Source organism: Plectropomus leopardus, chromosome 14 (assembly GCF_026936395.1).
Source record: "Plectropomus leopardus strain MGB_pleo_1.0 chromosome 14, ASM2693639v1, whole genome shotgun sequence".
NCBI classification, from domain to species: Eukaryota; Metazoa; Chordata; class Actinopteri; order Perciformes; family Serranidae; genus Plectropomus; species Plectropomus leopardus.
In genome coordinates this window covers 17,211,366-17,235,715 of record NC_142189.1, presented here as the reverse complement: position 1 = coordinate 17,235,715, position 24,350 = coordinate 17,211,366, and the positions used below count along the sequence as shown (strand labels likewise).

General features: G+C 39.7%; 1 protein-coding gene across 1 annotated transcript in view; it reads left to right on the top strand.

The window, feature by feature from the left end:
* The window catches only part of mboat2a (membrane bound O-acyltransferase domain containing 2a), a 56,881-nt gene that overhangs the window by 10,641 nt on the left and 21,890 nt on the right, over positions 1 to 24,350 (top strand). Inside the window, exons 2-3 of the mRNA XM_042501051.2 lie at positions 15,383 to 15,528; positions 22,246 to 22,323. Coding sequence (XP_042356985.2) covers positions 15,383 to 15,528; positions 22,246 to 22,323 — 224 coding nt within the window. The remainder of the gene's footprint in view (positions 1 to 15,382; positions 15,529 to 22,245; positions 22,324 to 24,350) is intronic.

The following is a 24,350-nucleotide window of genomic DNA, read 5'->3' as shown; positions in this document are numbered from 1 at the left end:
TGGAACAACACATGTATACTTATTTGGCAGGCTCTCATCGCCGCTCTGTATTGAGTGAGTTCTCTCTGTATCAAACGTGCTTATTGAACATGATATTTGCAAAATGCTGTGCTGATTGCCTCCAGTCAATGAGGTTTCGGCTGTATTCATCACTTCACTGTTTGACATTGAGCTGCTGCTATTTTTAATATAGAAAGTGAACACAGTAAAGTAACGCCTAACAGAAGTTGTTTTAGTATCACTGTTGCGCTCGTTCTCTCTTCTGAGGTGTGAAATGGTGAGAGAGATCGAAAGCTTACTGTACACGATTTGGAGCAAGCATATGCGCCCACTGACAAACTGCATCTTGTAATGAGCCACCCCATGATGTCGTTAACTCCTTTTCCCAGCTGTAAATCGCGCTCATGAAATCAGACACGGGATCAGACAAAACATCCTCCACTGGACGTTCCAGTGGAGTGGATGGTGGACGTATCCAAGCAAGAACCATAGTAGAGCAACCAGAGAACATCCACCCAGCCAGCAAATGCCAGTTACTTAACATGCTTATGTAACATAGGCCTAGCATTTACAGCCTTTTGTAACATTACAGTAAAAAACCAACCTCTTGTGCTGTGTTTACTTCTGACACTTGAGCATTTCGTGAAGTTTTGAGTACCGGACTTTTGATTTTAACTGTGAATTGTGTTTATGAATCCTGCACGCTCCACTGTAGGTGTTAACACTTATCTGAGGGCTCGACGGCAGGTTCTTGCCAGAGCACGAAGTCATTTGTAAAGATCTGCTTTTTAAAGGCTGTCTGCTCACTCTTAGCACACCATTGAGGACTCTTGCATATTTGGTGCTGTATCATAGCAACTGACTGCTTTCTTTTTTGCATCGAGGTAGTTGCTGCCAACACTCGGAGTACTCTTAGTGTCTCCTCTGGAAATGCCATTTCCCCTCTACACAAGCTATTGTTACAAAGACCATAAATCTCTTATCCTGACTGAGCTAATGAGCAGATAAAACACCTTTTTTAACACTCTGGTAAATCTGACCTTTAGGTGGAATAGTGCAGAATGAGTGTTTTCTATGGACTATGGCACATTTGTGTTTTTAAGAACTGGGGCTTCAGAAACTCTAAGGTGCACTGTGATTCATTATCAGATTTTATATTTTTAAACCATTATTGTGATTCAGTAGAAGATTTTCTTTGGAAATTCCCTTTTTCTGTATTATTTACTAACGTAAGAAAAAAAAAAAATTCTCTTCTTGCGTTCTTTCACATTAAGATGTCGGTTTAAATGCAATTAATTGTTCAGCCATACTGCATTTATTGTCCAGTTTGTCTTCTTGTGTCCCATGTCGAGTTATTAATGTGCTGCTTCACTGGGCGAAAATGGCGGCTTTCCCAAATCCTTCAAGCTCTTGTGGATGTAAGTGAACAAACTATAATAGTTCCCTGGGGGGTTAGTGTTCATTAATGATGCTTAATATTATTTAGGAGTCCCCCCCCCCTGGTTTAGACCACAGAACAACAGCGCTGAAGCCCTCTAGAGGGGAGAAGTTTTTCTGTGATGATTGAGTTGTAGTTTTTTTAATGGTCCTCTTTATTTCATAGTGTACATTTTAATTTTGTCATTCACAAAAAATGCAGACTATCAGCTACAAACAGTGAGAGAAGTATGGATTAAAGAAGAGAGGATCACCTTTGGTCTCAGTTTCAATGCTCATTCATTGAAACTGTCTTTATATGTTTCATGTTAAGGAGCTTCAGCTGAGACAACATGAGGGTGGTGGTTGAAGTTTGGGTAGAGGCTGTCTCAGAGGTTGTTGGCAGAGTCCTGGCTTACTGGTCACGCCAAGCATGCAACAGAGCCAGTAATTTTGGTAGAGAATTTGAGACTCTGACTCACTGCCTTTTAGCTGCGTTAGCCTTTCACAGCACATTACAGCATGAAAGTCCACCATTTCTGGCTCCTTTATCTTTGCTTACTGGTGTGTTTTTCTGCTCAAATGTAGATGTGACATCATGTTAGGATACAAGAAGACACGTATAAGATATATCAGATATAAATCCTTCATATAAAACATAACAGCTTCTCCCCAGACTAACGACACCTAGAAAAAAAGACTTAATCATTAACTCATTCTCCACTTCATTTATAATAATCAACAAACTTGATGCAGCATGTACAGCTCTATTCATTGTGACTTATTAAAAATCAGCTTGGATTTGTTTGTTGAATATCACTGATTTATAACAGCACAAAAATAGACATAGGAGAGGAGACATAGGCAGCCGATGATGTCATCATCATCTTTTATTTTTTGGTTATTTGCTAATTTGTTATATGGTGAACATACAGTATACTGAGGAAGCTGGGCACAATTCAGGATACACGAGACGTGCATGAGTAGATATTGTCCGCCTGGCTGCTGGGGGTATCAAGTGACCGTCTTTTACAGTTGCATAGATAGCTGGATTATGTTGTCATTCTTTTGCACTGATGTCTGAAACCTAAGATAACAGCAGCAGTGTCCGTTGGCAAGTTTGGATTTGCTCCGAATTTGGCCCAAGAATGCTTCAAAAGTGTTTCTTTGCTTGTGACTCTCTGTGCAAGAGTTATGTGCATATCAAAAGAAGCTATCAAACAACGCTCCCCTGCATATATTATCAGCACTGTGGAGGAGATTTGCAGCATCAGTATATCTTAAGGATGCATGATATTGGATTTTTTACATAGATTTTACAACTCATATGACCAGTATCTAATACTAATACTGATATATCCCACCTAATTTTAGTGATCGTCAAGTCGCTTCTGTAGTGGAATTAACATCATATTATTATACTCTCATTATGGTGGCTGATCAGTAGATAGAGATATAAAATGCATTGCTTTCCACCGTATGTAATATTCATTCATTGTACAAAATAGGAAAAATACTACAACTTTGGTTGATGTTTTGTACATGTTCACTTTGTAAATTAAAAAAGTAAATCAATAAATATATCGGTTTGTCATATCAACAAAAATCAGCGTGTTGGCCAAGACCGATATTTAATTTTAAAACCAATATTGGTTGCTGATACCAATGATGTGCCGATATTATCATGTATCCCTAATATTTGTAAAAGATGACATAGTCAGTCAACAGTAATTAAATCAATTTATTTGTTTTTCGGCCAAAAAATAAATTGCAAAACAGACTGCATCGTTTACCTGCGCCTAGTGTGGACTGTTTCTTAATAATATTTATCCCCCTTTGTTTGTTCGTCTCTCTGTAATGATGCCAGTGAATCTCTTGGCTAAATTATAGAGCTGGAAGGTGTTTGCTAGGAATTGCACATATCCAAAATATCAAAAGCTTGTTGAGAAATGTAAGGCACAGTAGAAGGAAATAAAATAAGAAGGGGGCCTAGAAGGAGACATGTCTGCACTCAAGGGTGCACGGACAATGTTTGGCACCCTAACTCTACAAGATTCACATTTTCTGTAAAGCATACACTATTTCCTTTCCTCTCTTCTGTACTGCTGTTGCTCTGCATTCACTCATGCTCTGACATGCTAACATACTGTCTGTCCATTTCCCTGAGAGCATCAACCCAAGGTCACTCATCACTGTGTAAATGCATCCAGCTGTGATAGCACTATTTTATTGTTACACTTTCCCCATGAGGCATCAGGCTAGCTGCTCTAATGACGTTTCTGACCAAAAGCAGCCCTGTAATCTTTGCTTAAGTCGGATTCACGTGTTTCAAGAAAGCAGACGCACACTCTGAGCGCGGTTCTGGCCCACTGCTGCTGGCTACCTTGTGGGGAATGGCTGATTGTTTGGCTATTAATAGCCGGCCTGACCGTAGAGCCTGACTGGGATCTGTGGATCAGCTCAGAGAGGAGAGCGCCACACTGCAGGCTGTAACACTCTGGGTGTGTGTGCATCTCTGCATGCTTCCTTTGTCCCGCTCTGATCTCTGTGTCACCTTTTCTTGTGATTGTTAGCATCAACACACACATTTTCTAACCTATATTAACAAAATGTGGATCTTCATCATTATTTGTGATGCTAACTGGTGTTAAGGTGGGCTACCTGCTTACCTATCTATGAAATGTCCATCCATGAAGTGAGTATTGTTCATGGTTTTCTGTGTATTTGGTGGACCCCTGACTTATTCAGTGTATATAGTTAGATATTGTTAATGTTGATGTGTCCCATCTTGTTGGCCCTTGTTGGCCCTCGTCATCACTCGTCGGCTTTTTTCTGCTGATTAAGTATGTTGAAGTGACGGCAGCAGCTGTGGAGCCCATTGTCGACTGAAATCACTCTGATTCAGTGCAGCGCATGAAAAGAGAAACGAACAAACGGCTAAAGTTAACAGGGAGTGAGGTTGAAACAAACGTGTTGTATGAGGTAATATTGCTTGTCTTCTGCCATTGAGCTTTTTAGCAGAAACGTTTCTGGGTTCTTTGCGTTGCTGTTCACTGGTGCACAGTAAATATGTTTTGTTCTTTCAGCATTCGATTGTATTGGTAATGTGCTAACTGGCTAACTAGTGCCATGACAGTCATCAGGTTTCCCGTTTCGAATGACTGTTACAGACAACCGCCGTCTGCTGGTGTGGAGGGGAATCTCCTTTCACGCAGGTGCCGAATGTGCGTTCCGGTTGGCTGTCCGTTTGGTGTGTTCATGTCCAACTTTTTGGCTGAGACTCTGCGACGGGAGGCCACACGGCAGAGGGTTTTTATTGCTGGTAGTTCTCTGAAGTCGGTTTGGTGTCTCTTGGCCTTAACACCATGCGACTATCATGTGATCCAGCTTTGGTATTTAATGATGCCGCCTTTTCATATCAAACTACACTTGTGGATGAGTCAATAAATAACACATAAGGGAACTAAGTTTTTATGTTGTTAGCATCAGCACAACCACATATTGAATCTGTGGCTGTGTCTGCGTACACACAAAACCATCCAACCAACTCATCAGCTGATTTTCTTAAACGTGGGCTTAACTGTGTACTTATGTTCCACTATCTTTATGCAGTTTTACTCAGCAGGGAGGCTTGTGACTTTAGGTAGAGGAACTTGTCAAACTGTCAGACTTTCCTCTTTGATTTCTGTGTGTTAGTTTGCGAGTGAGCAGAGGGGGCACCGCCAGTGGCACGAAACAAGTCAAAGCTTTGTTGTGTTGGTGCTCAGAACGAGAATACTGTCATTCCAGTACTGTCAGCATGATGCAGTCATGCACACACACACACACACACACACACACACACACACACACAAAAAAAGTCAGAGCTATGACCGGTTTTGCCACATTTATCAAGATGTGATTAGTCATGACATTTCCCATGTCAGTTTCTGTCTGCAAATTGTGTGTGTATCGGTGTGTGTGTGTTTGAATTTGGTAGAACATTGGTAGACATTCGGCTCCTCCCAATCCTCTCCAGGCAAAGATGGGGGTGAATGGCAGAAGATGGAGCACCAGTTGGTTTTCCCTGTTACATTTTTCTACCCAAGTGTTCGACTGAAGGCTACATTTATTTCTTCATGAACAGTGGAAGCAATAGTTTGTCTAGTAGTTTGTCCTGTGTGATAATTTGCACTTTCCCTACATTTTGCATCACATCTCTGAGTCTCTCTCTTTTTTTGACTCTCTGCTCTGTCCACGCCCTTTGTAACATTTGCAAACACTCTTATCATCAGCTGTTTTTAATCCTCTGCGGGAATTAGACATCAGTGCTCTCCCCAGCCCTCACCTTACATGGAAACTGCTGACAACAGGGTGTTTCTGTGTGAGTAATCTCTAAGGAGGACTGGGACAGTGTATGTGTGGTATATCACACATGCTCCACAGCCACTTTTTTGTTTTGCATACAGACTGTGACACAGGCTGAGTTTGACTTCAAGACGTGGAGTCCCTCTCTCCTCTCTGGCAGCAGCGTCGTGAATCTGCATGAGTCACTCTGGAGTACAGCTGATGGAAATGAAATGAGACTGTGCAGAACAGGAGTGTAGTGTCACATGGGCTGTGCAGGGCGAGTGGAGGGAAGGAGGGGTAGCGACTTAATGACATGGAAAAAAGGGTTTTATGCTAATGATCGGCTAAATTTATCTCCCACTTTGTGCAGACACACACAAACAGATGCAGGCGCACACGCACAGACAGGCACCCACCAGTCGCCTATGAGTAAGGCCGGGATAGGGAGCCTCATACTGCTCTTTGCAAAATGAACTATTTTAGTCTCTGGGTGCTAAACACGGACCGTGCACAGGGAGAGGAGAGAGGAGTACTATCTAGGAGAAGTGATATTACCCCAGTGGTGTGGGCGTGCTCATTGAAGGAGTGGAAGTCATTACCCAAGCAAAGAGCTCTCCCATGGGAAAGATGTCCTGCACCTACAGATAGCAGGTCAGACTCAAGTTTTATTGAGATGTTTATCTGTCTCAGTGCCCCATGGTAACATTACGCACTGCATTTTCTCCAGGCCTCTGATCATACACAGACTCACACACAGTCGACTAAATGTTAAAAAGTGTCAGTAGGCAGGTTAGTCAGATTGGATTTGGATTCTAAGATGTGAATGACCCTTTGTAGACTATTGTATCAGCTATTTTTCTTTATAGTTCTTGCATAGTTTTCCACACATCACCCTTTGAGGTGTGTTCATTTTTAGACACACTAGCAGCATAGCTCTATGGATAGCAGTGTTGGTCTGATGGTCAGTGGTACTACCACTTTGGCCCAGACTGAAATATCTTTACAACCACTAGATGGATTGTCATAGAATTGCCCCTGACTTTAACATATTTGCATTTAACATTTAACATATGTTAAATGCAGCCTACATTCAAATGTTGTGTCAAATTGTATGAATGCAGCACCAGAAAGGTGATGTCAGCCCAGGTTTCAAAGGGTTAAACATGCAAAACATCAGCATGTTTGCATTGTCATTTTGAGTTATCATGTTAATGTTAGTATTTAGCTCAAAGCAGAGCTGTCCCTACATACTGTACGACCTCACAGAGCCCGGCTGTAGATTCTTGGTTTTGCTTTTATAGAATAGGAAGGAGGAAAAGCTATGCCCAGCGGAAACATGACTCGTTGTGAATCCATCTGTTCCCTTCTGCGCCATCACCCCTTCCTTTCTACACAACCCGGCTGCAGCTGCTTTCGAGCGTGACGTCTTCAGCTGATAAGTTAGATTTTAACACGAGCAGGGACAGAAGGAGAGAAAAGTTACATATAAAGTGCCCTTTAAACTTCCTCTGAAGAAAAAGAGATAAAGGAAAACTATAGGAGGTGAAAAACATGAGACAGAAAATGAGTGAATAATGGAAAAGTGGTGTGAGGATGACATGAACATAAGCAGTGCTGCAGCCCTGAGGGTCTTCATGTTACCCTCCTGCACACGTACACAGACAGAGACACATGCACACTTTATTTCACTCGACAATGAGCTTCAGGAAGCCGGCTTATCTTTGTCGACCACCGCATCCACAATGACTTCCTCCCTCCCCTTCAGCTTCTCCCCCTCTGCCAGTCTGTGTGTCAGTCTATAATGTAGATTCTTAAAGCCGAGCTGAGCTGAGCCTCGTGCCACAGCTGCCAGGAGGAACTGCCTGCCAGCTTATTGCCCTAAAGTGCTAATCGCTCACTGGCGCCCGCCACCCATCTAAACATCTGCATGTTGTCCGTCTCTCTTCCTGTGTCTCTCTGATCCATACACACTGTAGTAATATGTGCTTGATCTGCTGTCGTCATGTATTTAGATATGGCGATGATGATGAAGAGGAGGGGAGGAGAGAGCTCAAAGGGTGTGTCCTCGCCAAGCCTGTTTGACTGGTTTATTTGAGCTTTTGGAGTAATATTGTGCCGATGGGGTTTGTTCCACATATGAAAAGAAAGGAATAATGGCCTCTGTCCTCTGCCAGGCAAACTTTGATGGAGTTTGTTAGAAGTGAGAGTGGCAGGTTTCCAAATCTCGACTTTTTTATGCCTCCATGCCAGCGATAGCCGGCACCAGAGGCATTATGTTTTTGTGTTGTTTGTACTTACGTACGTCCATCCATCCAGCACATTCTTGTGAACACAATATTTCAACATCTTGAGGGAAATTCTTAAATGTTACAAAAACATTCACTTGGACTCAGTGATGAGCTGATCAGATATTTGTGGTCATAGGTCAAAGGTCAAGTTCACTGTGACCTCATCAGTCTCATTCTTGTGAAAGATATATCTCAAGAACACCTTGAATGAATTTCTTAAAGTTTGGCACAAACATTCGAGTAGACTCAAGGATGAGCTGGTTAGATGTTGGTGGTCAAAGGTCACAGTGACCTTGCATTTGTCTTATTCATGTGAAAGCGATATCTCCTAAACACCTTAAGGAAATTTATTCAAATTTGACACGGACATTCACATAAGCTCAGTGATGAGCTGATTAGAATTTGGTGTTCAAAGGTCAAAGTCACCTTGACCTTGCATCCATCTTATTTTTGTGAACTCAATATCAGAAGATGGTTTTGAGGGAGTTTCCTCTGGCACAAATCTCCACATGGACTTAAGAATTAACTTTTTAGAATCTGGTGGTCAAAGGTCACGGTCACCTCATAACACACATTTTTGGCCATAACTCAAGACCCTTGGTTGTCCACCTTAAAACTGTGCTGATTTTAGTGCTCTTCTGTGTGTGAAGCACATGTGTTTTTTAATGATTTGGATATAAACTGTAAGTGCAAAATGACTGTTTAAACTGTAAGTACAATGCGTGGTTGTATATCCAGTTTTTGTTTTCAAGCCTTGTTCTGCTAGTAATTGCGTTGTTTTTTAGCTTGAACCTGTGGCACAGCTAAAATTATTCTGTGTTTTTTTTCGTCCTCCCACCCTTCCCCCAATTTAGCCCTTTTCCTAGTCTGTTTTTACTTCCAGTGACATATTTTTATGGGTTTGCTGCAGTGCACTTATCCAAAATAGTGGCTTTTCTCTTTTCTCTTTGAATCTCTTACAAACTCTTCTGCTGCACAGATATTCTGCCTTACACTCTGAAACAAAAGGAATGCCATACCCCAGGGTAAAGTTGACTTCAGAGTGAATCAATAATGGAAGAGGAGACCCATGTATTATGAATGAAGAAACAACGCACTCTGGCACAGGAGCTTGTCTATTGCAAAATGTTTATTCAGTAAACTACTAACACTGGCGACAGTTCGAGGGGAGGAAACACATTTAGCCTTGTCTTTTCACAGCTCCTGTGTATATATCAAGAATGATATTGAATGTTTAGACTTTCAGATACTGTTGTTTTTACTATTGTTTTTGCCACAGCTTTGCTGTAACGTACAGCATGCACCCATGAGGCAACGGCGGTTGCTACACATCCCAAAATTCTTTTGCATTAATGTTGAAGACATCTGTAATGTAAGACGAAATCACAGCCGGGATGCTGTGGTGTCAGTTCACAGTGTAAAGTCACATCTGTGAGTGAAATGTAGCAAGTCGATCAGCATGTGGTCTCATTATGTAACTGCTGCTCAGGCAAAAGACACAGTTGTGTTTTCTTTGACAGTTGATTTCTCAACTGCTGGCATTAACTTTCAATGTCAGTCTACTGCAGCATATCGCAGCATTTCATGGATATACTGAATTTAAATCCATTCAGAGTCACTGATGAAATGTTGATTTGGCATTTGGCATTCGTTGCAATGAACACTTTGACATCTCAGTGGCTGAGGATGGGCCTTGAATAATTTGAATCACTGTCATCTGCTTCGAAAGCAATTATTTCTCCACCGTTCTCCTGAGCTGAAGTGACTCTGACACATAGCACAGGCTGGTTACAGATACTGCAAGGTGTGAACTTAATTTTAGAGGAGAGGTCTTTTGACATATGGTCATCATGAGTAACTTGGTGGTAATAGAACTGTTAACACGTTGATTGTGATTAAAATGTGAGCTCATGCATGTGTGGTTATCTGAAGCTAGATGTATTTTAACATGCAAAATGAGATGATTGTGTTTTTATAGTGATCTGGAACAAAATAAGACTCAAGTACTCTTTTAAAGCTGGAGTAGGCAATTTTTTTGGCATCATTAGGCAAAAATCCCATGATAACCTTTCAACATATTACTATAAAGTGGTCTAAGACACAACTAGACTTCTGCACTCTCTCTTGGCTCTGTTTTCAGGCTTTAGAAGATCTAGCCTGTGAAAGGAGACTTAAGACAAAACAGGTCATTTCAGAAAGAAGGCATTTCTATTGGCTATTCTACAGATGAATGTGCTTGCCCCTTGGGATGGTGAAAGCCTGATTTAAAAGTGGAAAATCAGTTTTTGAGAAAAAGTTGCTGTTTAAGCATAGGCAACAACTGGTTACACTGCAGAGCAACCCAAAAAAGGAAGACGGACCTATCAAAAAGAGTCTATAAGAGAGTCTGACAATAAAATATCGCCAAAGCATTTCAGAGATAGAGAGAAAATTTTGTTTATTGTTTAGCTTTCTGCTAAATGTAGCTAAAGGCTCAAGGCTGCAGCATATTTAAGTTCATGCTTGTATGCTAGCATTAGCTAGTGCCTCGACTCACAGCATGGCATCTCAGGAGGCTTAACAGGTCCACACGTTTTCAAGAAAAAAACACTAATTCTGATAGAACTGCTGCTGTATAATTGCATTTGGATCACAATCACAATGATTACAATGACTGAGGAGTACAGACTTTCGTATGTAACATGTGCATATGCCCATACTCATCTGATGGGAGGGGCATATGACAGAGAGTGGAGAGCTGCGGGGGAGGGCTGTATTTTTTTAATGCTAGTGTTTTTTTTTAGGTCTTGTCCAGAACACTGCCTTCCCCAGTTATGCCCTAGTTCATTAATCACCTGCGTTTTCAAGTGTGTCAGTGAGCGGATAAACCAGCCAGTAATCAACTGGTCCAATTACAAGCCTGACAAACGAGACAGCGGGTCTTTTCACATTTGGACAGAACGATTTCCACGCATCTCACCACCACCAAAGATGGCACTTTTTAAGGCAAGCTTAGCTAATCTTATCAGTAAACGCAGGTTGGCTTCTTGAATACTGAGAAATCTTTGTCTAAAAGGTGTCGTTTTAAAGTAATGTTGAATATGTGTTTTGTTTGCTCTGTCCATATTGACTTCAGTTACTGTTTTCACAGTCATTTTCTATCATAAAAGTTGATCTTTTTTTGTTGTTGACCCGTGTTTGTTTTGGTCGAAGCAGAGTTCTGCCACAAAATAATCAATTCTATATAGTTTTTTTTACCACAACAGTCATCAGGCTTTTTAGAGTGACTACCCAAAATCTATTAAATTAAAAAACAATCTTTCCTCCTACAAAAAAAAAACAAACAAAAAAAACAGGGCGATGTTAACTTCCACATTGGCCTAAAAAAAAAAAGAAGTCATTTTTTATTTATATTTTCGTAGTATTTAAAGGTTGCATTACAATAAAGTGATGTAATTTTCAGAACTTACCAGACTTATCTAGCTGTTATATTATTTGCCTTTACCCACTTAGTCATCATATACATGACTGGTGATTGTAAAAAATCTCATTGTGTATATACTTTTTAAAAGCACTGATAGTCAACTCTACAATATTGTTGCATTTGAGGTATTTGGTCAATAATATTGTGATATTTAATATTCACTATATTGCCCAGCCCTACCATCCACCAGCCAAATGCTGCAAGTGCTAGGCAGAGTTGCATCACTCACTAGCCCAAAAACTGAGTCAAAGGTAAAATTTTTAACATTCACATTCCATTTGGCTGGTGGACAAAAAAAGTTGAGTTTGTAAATGTAAAAAAAAGTCTTATTTTTCATATTCCATGCAAAGCTTAAGAACAGTTAATTCATAGTTGATAAATTGCTCAAACAGAGTTTTTGCCACATGGTCAGCTTTCAAGTATTCCCCCGCAGCTTGACTTTGCTGCTGCCTTGAACAATAAAGTTCCTCTGTCACACCCTTCCAGTCTCCCACATGAAATTCCTTCCTTACAAAGCAATGTGTTGATAACCAGGGAGGGGCTGATTTTACACTCTGTTACTCTCAGGCCAGTGCAAAGACGGGGGTTTAATTTTCTCAAGTTCAATTCCAAATTTCTCTATCTATGATTCTTTAAACCACATACTATATAAGAAATGTGTGTTGTGGTTTGTTGATGTCTGCTGTGGAGGCATGCACGAGTATGCACAGGAAAGCTCGATTCATGCTGTAACCATCTCATTATATGACATAAGCAGCTATTTTTGCCTGTGTGGCTCACATTGATAAATTTGTGACTATAATGAGCGCAGGGGGTGTTTGCAAATGAGTCAGTCAGTCATTCTGTGTGCAGGCACACATGCTGGCAAGTCAGCTTTTCATTCAACCAACTAGCAATGTCCTCCTCACTAAGAGAGCAGCTTGAAGTAATCACAGCGTGAAATGACATCCAAAGCTGTGGATTCGGGTAAAGGCTGTTTGTAAAAGAGGCTCGCTTGACAAGGGGTAGCCGGAGGAGGTCTGTTTTATGTGACATGTCGTCATTACCAGGGCATCATATTTTATTTTTAGCGCTTTAGAGGAGGAGGGGGTGATTTGCAGTCGAACCTCCGTCTGATTTTGCCAGATTCGTTACACTAGAGAAAATGAATCAGCACAACACTCAGTTATTCACATGCGGAAGACGAAATACATTCAGACTGAAACTAGGCCTGCTTACTGTATTATTCATGGTTCAGTGATGGAAATAGCTGCCTGAATAAACACATTTATTGGCACATAGGTGGGTTGTTTGCCTTTGATTCAAAACAGCCAAATAGATGGTTTGCATTTAGATACTGAGTAATATGACACCCTGACAGCAAACAATGGCCTGTGATTTCTTCGATTCAGTTTGCGTTTGGTTGAGCTCTGACAGTGGCATCAGGCTCGGCTCACAGCCTTTTGTTTTATCCCGGATTGTTTGTTAATTATTCTCATTTTTGTCCCAATTGGGTTCCTCCCTTGAACAATACAAGCCATGACAACAACAGAACAAAAGAGGCCGGCTCCTGTAATTGAAGCTCCTGTGCTTTGCGTGTGTCTGTGTATTCATGTATGCAAAATCCCCAAATATTCCCTGCCAAATGCCATCTGATATGATACTTTCAGGCTAATGCCGCAGATAAATTGTCGCTACATCTGTTAGTCGTGCAGACTAAAGGACCTACATACTTAAGAATATATCCCTCCCTCTCTCTTTCTCTCATTAATCATGCAGGATCCATAGATAATGGATGGTGCTCGTGGTGTCTAGCCTTTCACTGCTTACTGGCCAGACGGATCTGTTAACATGACCTATATACATGGACGGGCCATTGTGCCTATACAGACATGCATCACTGAACGTGACATCAAACAAACATGATCTGTTCTCAGTGCAGCTGTGTATATTTAACCTTTTACAGTATTTAGGGTAATGGTTTTTGCACTGTTTGCTATATATACATCTCCTGCGTATACTTTGCTTCAAATCAGCCCTGTAATTTCGACAGGGTTTTAAAAAGATGTGTACAGTCGTTGACCATGTTTGACCACAAATGAGAGGTGATGTCATTGCACTGGAATAGCAGCTCAAGCATTGCAGTCGCACACATTGGCCTTGTGTGTTGTGCATAGCTTGCATAAAAATAATGGATGTATAGTTACCGTGAAGCCACCCATTTTGGTAATATGGCAATGGCCATCTTTTATTTTTGGAGCCATACGTGACCACGTTTAAATAAGAGGATGAAGCTGTGGTGGAAAGAGGCGTGGATCTCATTCATAAGTCCTCTTTAAACAGAGATTGCACGAAAGGGCCGCTACATCAAGCAATCCTTTTTTCCATAGAACCAAACTATGGCGGCGTCACGCCATTTGATGATCCAGTATGTGATTTTAGACAGAACACAGGTGAGACTGAAGGGATTGAGGGAGACTGAAGACAGAGGGGGCTGACTTATAGAATGGTAAAATCAATCTAGGAGATTTTACTTTTTGCTTATGTGTGAGTGCGCTGTGATGATGAGAGTGATGAAAAGACCAGCCCCACGGGACACACATAGATCCTTAATACACATCAAACATCATCCCTGAGTCATCACTGTTTATGGGCTGCAGGAACATATGCAGACATAAACACAAACACAGCACTGTGTATTACTTACAGTAATGATGTCAGTGAGAGATTATTAAACAAGAGTGTCTGCAGAGAGGTAGACTCACTGTTATGATGCCAGTTTAATCAGAAAGCTTTAAGATAATCAAATATACTGAATAACACGATCCACATAATATATACTCCACTCTTTTCTGTCTTATTCTGGATAGTTAAGAGTGAGTGGAGATAAAGTGTTAGTAATCAAACAGAGAGGTTTCCATTGTCCTCCCCTCAATAGATCCAGTCAATCTCAGTATTGTCTGGAGTAAAGCCTCTTTGCTGTGTCATTTGGAGACATTAGGAGATGAAACAAGGTCTCAAACCCAGCTTTACTGTGACCTGTCAGACGGAGAGTATTTTCTCCGAAATATGTTTAAAAACAAATATAACACAAGATTACATTTATTGTTAGAAAAGATACAAAACATTTACATTTGAGTGAAAAACACAAAAATCCCATTACTTACAGTTGTTTTGGTGCACTTCAGCTAAATTGCTATTTGTTTGTGAGAGCTAGCCTTAACCCTTTGAAACCTGAGCAAATTGCCTTGATTTCTTTCAAAAATGTGGAAAGATGGGAATGAGTAAAAAAAAAGAAGAAATGACCAGAAAATTAGCAAGAAATTAGTTAAAATGACAAGAAAATTACCTGAAAATTGTGTTTTTTAAAAAAATAAATAAATAAAGGAAAAGAAAACAAAGGAAACAAGACTTGGCAAAGAGTGCTAAAAATTGTATAATTCTGTAATATGATTTTGAATATGTAATTATAAATATAGTTTTTTAACTAGCTTTTTTTCTTTTTCCCTTAACATTTTACCCTAGATTTCAACTCTCCTGCCATATACGCCAGCTTGCTGCAATTATGTTTGAATAGGATTTAAATCTGTCATGTTTACAAAATGTAAGACAAGTTTGGAAAGATTTGTTAAATTTGTTTATAATTGGTCCTTGAAAAGTCATGGAAAAGTTTTGAAATTTTGTCCACGACAGTATGCCGGAACAGTGGGTGTCCCTCTGCTGTAGAGCTCACCTGCGTAGATATCTCTGTCTGATTACATGACATTACTGTATTTCTTTGTATTTATTCATCTGCCTTATTTTCACTATAATCTCAGAGCTTGGCGTAGGCTCAGCTCCAGATGTCAGTGTTTTTAGATTCCTCCCGATTTCATACATCCGTAACGTTGTTTTTGTGTCTGTGCAGGTTAACTTTGTGGCATGTCAGCTGTTCGCCCTGCTGATGGCTTTGTGGTTTCGGATCTACCTCCACCCTAGTAAGACCAGTCCTTTCATCAGACATGTGGTGGCCACTCTGCTGGGCTTCTACTTGGCTCTCTTCTGCTTTGGCTGGTGAGTCACTCACTGTTTATCCCACCGATCTTTCCTTGTCATCACTGTCCTTTTATACTCTGCTCCTTCCTTCCTTCCTTCCTCACAATTTCTTCCTACAATATTATTTTAGTGGGAACCTTTTCCTGCAGACTGTGGCCATGTCCCAATTTCATGATGTTGTAAATACATTTCTACGCTGTTGGATTGTTTGAAAGGATGTTGTTAATCTCATGGTTCGATTGCTGGTATTTGAAATGTCATGTATTGTTATATAATGAAAGGAGATATTATATAATGAAGTGTAATGAAGTGCCCACTTCTGCTTCAGTTAGTGATTTCCGACATTTCCCACAATGAGAATGTACGACAGCATTTCAGCTAGAGCTGAAAAGATGAGTCGATTTATCAGTTACTTGACAGAAAGTTAATCAGAAACTGTTTTTATAAACTTTTAAATAGTTTATCAAGTAACTGTGCCAAGCATATGGCTAGTTCCGCCTTTTCAAATGTGAGGATTTGAAGCTTTTGTGATACTGTATCTGATGGTACACTGAATATTTTAGTGTTTTTGAAGTGTCAGATTAAAATAGCATTTTCTATACACCACCCAGGGCTCTGGGAATTTTATAAAATGTTTTCTCTATTTTGCATATTTGTGTTATTTTTAACACATAAAACATTTTATTCATTCATTAAGAAATGGGCAGATTAATCAATATTAAAAATGAATATTTACATATAGGTTCACTCTTCAGAGAAGTCTTTCTGTTTGCGCAAAAGATGGTGTCACACAGCATAGCAAAACACATCACTGTATGACTGTACTGCAAAGAGGTCACTATATATAATCATGGAATGAGATGCTTAATCTGAAAACACTTAATATTGCATGCCATATTTGCACGCAGATCGGCCCTCCAGAGTGGGTGAATACTGAGGGAGCCCATTAGCAACATGCTAACATGCTGGATATTTGAACTTTGCTTCAAGGTCCAGACACACCAAATCAACATCAATGAACCGGTGGCAATGAAGGCAGACTGATGCATTGCTTCATGTCAGCTGTGTCTTGGTAAAACGATTCCACCTGTACACACCGCAAAGACTACAGTCAACAGCCCACTAGCACTTACATTTTGCAACCAAGTAAGAGGAAATAACTTCCTATAGCAGCAGACAGTGGTAGTCTGTATTCATCATTGAAAAAGGGAATTGGAAGACTGACAGGATGTATTCTAGATGCTAGTTAGCAGATTAACAGCACAGCTCGATGTTGAAAGATGAATAATTACTTTACGCCAATGAACAATAACACAAACAATTACAAACCCTTCCTGCTAAAGAGCTCAGTTTTTTTCAAAATAATTTTACTTTATGTAACAAGTTTGTTCTGATCTCACGCCCTCTTGACTTCAATATTTGTTTGCTTTCCTGACTTCTGTTTCTCTTGTCGTGCATAGAGGTCAGATGCAGTTTCAGTATGCTTAATCAACCAAAAAAAAGCCAACAAAGGTTGACTAGAGCCAAAGATGTGGGATACACTGCAAAAAGTAGGGTGACAGACGCTGACTGATGGCCGACGGTTGACTGTCATTATGGTGCGTCAGGGTCTTTACATGTGGAAGGGCCAACAGCTTATGAGAGCTCCTGTTCAAACCCTGATTTGGATTAAAAACTGACTGACTGCACATTGTGTCATAATTAAAAGTTACCAAAGCAGAAAGTGGCAGTGAACATATACATTAGTCAAATGAAAGTCAATCCCAGTGCATGTTGCATTCATAATGTCACAATTAAATTTTATGAGTTGAGTAATACCGTCTTAAATTGAAACAGAATAATGAAAGAGAATTGTGACTTAACAATTTGGCTAATTGTGTCATTTAACGTGAATTTCATTACCTGATTAATAGACTGCTTTAAATATCAGTGGTAATTTTTTATTAACCAGTACTCAATTACAATGTCTGATATGATTGATATTACTCTTACATTTTTATCTACATTCGTGTGTCATCTTTGCAAATAAAATATATTTACAACAATGACCAACACGAGGGAATATTAGATTTAATAGAATAATGGGGTGTTAAGGAGGGCAGCAATGATTATTTTTTATTGTCAATTAATATAAAGTTATTTTTTTTAGATTGATCCATTAATTCTCTTGTCTCATGTTTGGAGTAATAGTTTCTATATGTTTCAGTTTTGTCCTACTTTTAAATTCTCAGCCACTCCATTGAGTTTGCTGTTTCTTCATCCGCATTTGTTCTCCTGTCATCATCCTACACACTTTTCCTTGTTTGCTGCTTGTCTGCCATCACCCTCGTTCTCCCCTCTCTTCTCTGCCGCCTCCCTCGCTGCCTCTTCCCTCCTCTTTCTCCCTCATCCCGTCCTCATTCTCTTCATCCCCGCCAAAGCAAATGGATCGATCGGGCAGTAACGGATATCCAATTATAAAGCTATTGCCCTGTAATAGACAACCCACTGTACCTCTGGCAGAGTGCCTCTCAAAGTACTGTTGTGTGTGTGTGTGTGTGTGTGTGTGTGTGTGTGTGTGTGTGCGTGTGCGTGTGTGTGTGTGTGTGTGTGTGTGTGTGTGTGTGCCAGACAGCCAGCTGGTGGAAAAATGCTAACCAGGTGAAATGTTACCTGGTCATCAAGTAATAGGTGATCAGGTCTTATCTCATCACCTTGCTGACTGAAGGTTCATGTACACCATTCAGCTGACACTGAGCTGCGGTTGGATCATGTTATTTGTTGTGGCTGGGAAAGGTCTTAAGACTACCTTCCATTTAAGCTTGGCGTGACGGTGTAAGTGACTCCTATTTCTAAACCAAAGCATGTACTGATGTCTATCAGTGTTGTCAAAAGTAGTGATTTATCAACGATCCCAAATATTTGAAATGGTTTCTGTTTGGATTTGATTACGTTGTTAAAAAGACAATAGTTTATTTTTGCTGAACCCAGAACTTTGTGATCTGAAATATTAAATCACATTTAATCTTACTGCCAGTAACAAAACATTAAATTACTGTTAATGTTCACTACAGTCACCCTGCTGTCTCAGCTACTAGTCAAAAAATTGTTGTCATGTTATAGCCTTCTTATATTTATATTTTGATTATTTATTTTTTTAAAGCCCTTAATGTCAAAATGTGTCCCAAAGTATCTAAAATGGTATTGGATATGGATGTTGAGGTGTGCAATCCAAGATAAAAATTTCAGTATTGTGACAGGACTTTTATTTATCATAATGCTAATAATCTGTTATTGTTTCGTACTTTTACATTTAAAAAGTTGACTCTCTCCTCGTGTGAGTAGAAATCAGCAATTGTTCCCATATGTTTCAAATATTTAGTCTATTAAGAAATCTTCAATGCAAAGAAATAATGGTACTAAATTGCTTTTTAATGTTTCAGATGCTGATTGGAAGTGTTAACAATGCCTTTCTCCTTACTCCATCTTCATAAATCTGTTTCTAACATGTGAAACATAAGAATTAAGTGAAGTTAAATGATACACACATAGAAGTGGAGATGTCAGTACCCATTGGCTCAACTATACATCAAACTAGCTTATGAATTTATGAAGATCATAGGCTAATTCCTCCAATCAGAGTGTGCCACCAGATCATCACCACACCTTAAAAACATGCATAAAAAATAAGGAACTGAAAAACAGAATCAGTTAGACAGCACAAGTAAAGTGACTTTATCGTATTCAACAAGCCGTGAATAACCGCTGCTGGTTTATTGGCCAACAAAACAAGTATTGTCAAAAGACTCTTTGTATCAGAAAGATCAGGGACATAGTGTTCCTTAATACAGATAAAAACCAAACCAAAATCAGCAAATCCCATGTTTTCAGAGTAATAAATGTGAAACTATTGTCAGATCAAGCTGACATCAGTTTGAAAAACACCTTTTATCTCGATAGCCTCTTTGTCCAAATGGGCCAAACAATCAATAAATGTGTATCTTTGAAAGCCTGCCAAAGAGTTTTATGTACCACAGTGATTAAAAGAGCACAAGCTGCTGTAAGTATATATAAGCAGATACATTTAACAAAGGAAGTATTTGGTATTTATTGCGCATGGCCCAGTGCTCCAAGTTATGTGAGGCACTAATTAGAGAAATAATAGTTTTTATCACTTTAAATTTCAGATTTTACAATATCAACTTAAATGCAGACGGATACAGAGGTTGAAACAAGTCAAATAGGTCAAAAAAGAGATGGAATTATATGATGAACTTCTCAAGCACAGTAAGGTCACAGTAACTGAGAACCCCGCACATGTTTTTTATATGATCTCTGAAAGCCTCTGCCAGTGCAACTTGCTCGTGTGAAATGCATGAATGCATCTATGCACACATGCATTTGCACCCTTTCATTCACACAAACACGGAATATTTAAGCCTTTATTGCATGCACGCGTGTGCGAGCACACACACACAGACACACACACACACACACACACACACACACACACACACACACACAGACACACACACACGGTTATTTCGTAGAGGGCACCTGGCTGAAGCCCTAGAGGATCTGCCTTGCAGATACTGCAGAGTGTTGGTTTATTTTAGGATGTATTCCCTCTCCGTGAGACGCACAAGCTTGTTTTTGAATGTCACTGGAGAAAACTATTGAACAGTTGAAACATTCTCTCAGTCAAAGGGGACTGAGCTCATTTTAGCTTTTCTACTCATGCTTACAGATTGTGCTTGTTTGATAAATCCCATTCTAACCAGTCAGAAGGAATCATGTCTTTAGATATAATTTCCCTCTCCCTTCATCAGAATAACTGCAGTTTGACTAGTCGACGTTTGTATACCATTCCCTACCTCCCTGATACGATTACGATACCGGAGCTAGTGTATTGCCAAATATTGAGTACTGATCCAATGCCACTGTGTGAAAAAAATTAATCAAAAAATCTAACAGCCGTATACTACTAACAGGGATAGGCAGTGTATTGATGTACTGTTGCTAATTCCACATTGGATCTATAAAATGACTGTATCAGGAACATTGAGTATAAATTGTCACAACTTTTCTTTTTTTAAGCTGCTGGCATGAAGCTCTCTTTGGCATTTCTTTTCTCGCATTCTCTCCCATGGCTCTTTACCTTTGACAGCTCACAGTAAATAAAGCTTTCCATTTAAAGGTGCAGCAGTAACAGTTAACATTAAGTCAGGAGCTTCAAATCCACAGCAAAAACATCAGCACTTCCTGCCTGAGACAAGCCAGGTGCTGCATAATAAAAGCACCGGTGGTTCCTCTATGATGAATTTAATTATCACAGGACTTTTATTTAACTGTTTATAACTGTACTTTATTTAACTTGATTATAACAGTTTTTTATGTAACTTTATTATAACAAGACTTTATTTTACTCAATCATGACAGCAGTTACTTTAACTTTTCTATAACTGTAGTTCATTTAATAATTTTCTATTTCACTACTCTACAGTAGTTTAGGGATCCCAAAATATCAAGATATATATTGTATATTGTGATATAGCTTAAAAATATTGCAATATTAATTTTAAGCCATAAAATCCAGCCCTAATTCTAACCCATTTCTGTGTCAAGAATCGATAATCTGCACATTATTACATTTAAAATATTCTCAATATTATTTTGGTTGCTACTGAAACGATACAGATCTAGTGATGGAGGGAGTGAACGTCATGTCTGTTGATTGCACGTGGCCACAAAGCAATACAGCCTCTGACAAGCTTGCATTGTCGCCTTTGATGGAAGGCTACAGCGATGATGAAGCAGAAGAAGTTTAAAATAAGTTTCTAGTCTGCAGCGTTTTGCAGTTATACTAAAAATAGTAAATAGAGTACCTTGGTGTCCTGTTTGACATCGAGTGGTCGAATTTTGTGGTATTGGTTCGGTGTATAGGCTCGTGTATACTTGCTGATATCAAATCCTGCATCTTAGGCAGAATTGGAGGAATTTAAATTGACTAGTATCTACATCAGAACAACTCTAATTCTGACGTGGTCTCTCTTGAGAATAAGACCTTGTGTCTCAATGAGACAGTCTGTTGAAACAAAAGTTAAATATGAATATTTTTAACCCCTTATTTGTTGAGCAGTTCATTTAATAAACCCAGCTCGTGCTCCCTTGTTCCCTGCCAACCCCTGATGCCCTTGCCCCCTTTTGTTGACTCACAGCTAACACAGTGTGGCATCTCTCCTCTCCTTGAGGGCCTGACTTCGGTAGCATCACACACTGTGCCCTTCAAAGACCCATCTGGTCGCTGCTGCCGCTGATGAAATGTGTGTTTGTGGAAGTGGACACAAGTCAGAGTTTGATCAGCAGCACACACACGTTCATGCACAAGTCACTGAAACGGTGCGATGTAAGGAATCTTGTAGCTGGAAGGCATGAAAATCCTTTAAAAACGTAATGTGATGGTGATTGTTACTCATCTGCGCTGTGACAGCAGATGACACATTAGTGGTTACACAGGTCAGACTTCACATGGCTGATGGTGTGACCGTGATTTCGTAATTCTGTACTGTTATTTCCTCCTAAAGACTGTACCAGATGACAAAGCAGGATGTGGTTGGTGATGCAGAGGGCAAATTTAATATGATATACAGTGTAATGAACATTATCCAGTGATTAACAAATGACAAAGACAAAGACAAAGACACCAGAAAAACAAATGAAATGAGATAAAGTAATTTCTGACATTTGTGTCTGCAGGTATTCCCTCCATTTCCTGGTGCAGAGTGGTCTGTCCTACAGTGTGATGGTCTTCGCTGGCCTGGAGCACATGCACAAGTAAGTGCTGATATGAAATGCAACATTTCATTAAAAAAATGTTCAAAATTTATTTTGCGTCATAGTTCCTGGAATTGCCGTAATTACACAGAATTGTAAAACGCTTATTTTCACACAATTATAAACCTCAAAAAAGCAAATTAAGCATTAAAAATACATTTGTCATTTGTCATTTGTCATGAATCTCAGATTGAATGTTAGATAATTTTGGGCCAATCTTCAGTTTGCGTCCTCTTTCCCTTGTAATGTGCTTTTGAGGCATATGAGCCTGGGTCACGATGATGATGATTCTACCCTCGGGCTTCCATCTGTGACCATGGCTCATCAAGACAGCCACACACACACACACACACACACACACACACACACACACACACACACACACACACACAGAGAGAGGCTCACACATTGTCTTTGGTGTTATTTTTGCCTGAATTCAAGGTTATGAGTGCAGGTGTAAACAGTAGATGTTGCCTCTGGGGAGAGCACTTTAAATAGATAGTAATGAAACATTAATCACAGTAGTGACTGCGCTCAGAATCAGAACCCAATGACAGAGACTTAACCTACAGGACGTCTCTGTCCAGTAATATGATATTCAGGGGTGTGCCATACACAGGTACAATTTTTAATGCAATAAAAAAATCATATTGTTATAATGGAAATATTTCAGCTTGGTCACATAATGATGTCATGGCGTTATGCACAGCAACAACAAGCATAGCTAGCTAGCTTTATTTTTTTACTGAATATGTGAAGGCAAACTGTTACGTTTATGCTTACATATAAAACTATAACACTAACTGTATTGCTATTGTAAGTTCTTGTAATTAATAACAAAATATCTTTTATATTTTTCAGTATTTTGTTATATCATCAGTATCGTTGTCACAAAAAGACCCTGAAATACCTTGATATTATTTTAGGGCCATATCACCTCCCCCCAATGGCAATTCAGCATATTTTTGTTTTGCATCACAAGTCACGTCACAGTGCACCTGGAAGTTTAACTCTGTTAGTGTGCTTTTAGCCTGGTGCTCTGTCCCTGTGTAAGTGTGTAGATAAGCTGCTTCCTCTTACTGTAGCTCTTATGAAACTGAAAAAAAAACTGTGGCTGTTACCCAAACCGGCACACCTCCATTCAGAGATAAAGTTCACCGAGTCCCCTGGCTGAAAGAAGGTTCAGCTCAGGGACAAAGAGGAGGAGAAACACAGAGGCAGGACGCACTGACATGTTCGTGTTTGCAGAGGGTGTTGAACCCATTGCCTCAGGTTTTTGCATAACAAATGAATTACTATCTCAGCAGCAGGTCATGATTTAACTGGGGCCCCGTGCTTTTGGTGGCACAGTGTAAAACCCATAAGCCTTTGCTCTTTGACACTTTGGTTTCATAGACAAGGATTAAAAAAACTTCAAGACATTGTCTGGATATTCATGTAAACAGGAATGTGATTTACTGTGATTCCTTTCTCTATACACTTTTGTTTGTCTCTCTTTGGTTATTTGTGTGTTCACTTTAAAAGAAGAGGACAGAACTGTCAATAGCCCCTAGATACTGCCTGTTAAAGGCCTGAATATCACGCCATTATTTCAGCTTCCTGGTCTTTATTAAAGGTCCAATAGCAGAATGGGTGGACAGAGTTGCTTGGCCTGTAAACGGCCAGTGGAGGTAGTAAAAGAGCCAAATGAACATTTGTGGAAGCGGGACCGCCGGCAGGATGAGGCCATAGATGGGACAGATGTTTTGGCAATGTGTAATGTGTGCGACTCACCGTCGGAATATTTAAAAGGCAGCTAGCAGCAGTTAGCCACTAACTCAAAAAAGCAAAACAGCAACCAAAAAAAGTCAAGGAATTTTGGAGACAATGATGTCCAGGAGTTCCATACCCTCTGGCGGAGGACGAGATCAGCCGCCACCTAACAAAGATGGTAAATTATTGTTATCACCATGTTATGCCATTGTTATTGTCTAGAAAGTGCTGCCGGTGTGTATTTTATATGTCACATTAGAGGTGAATGCTGTTGT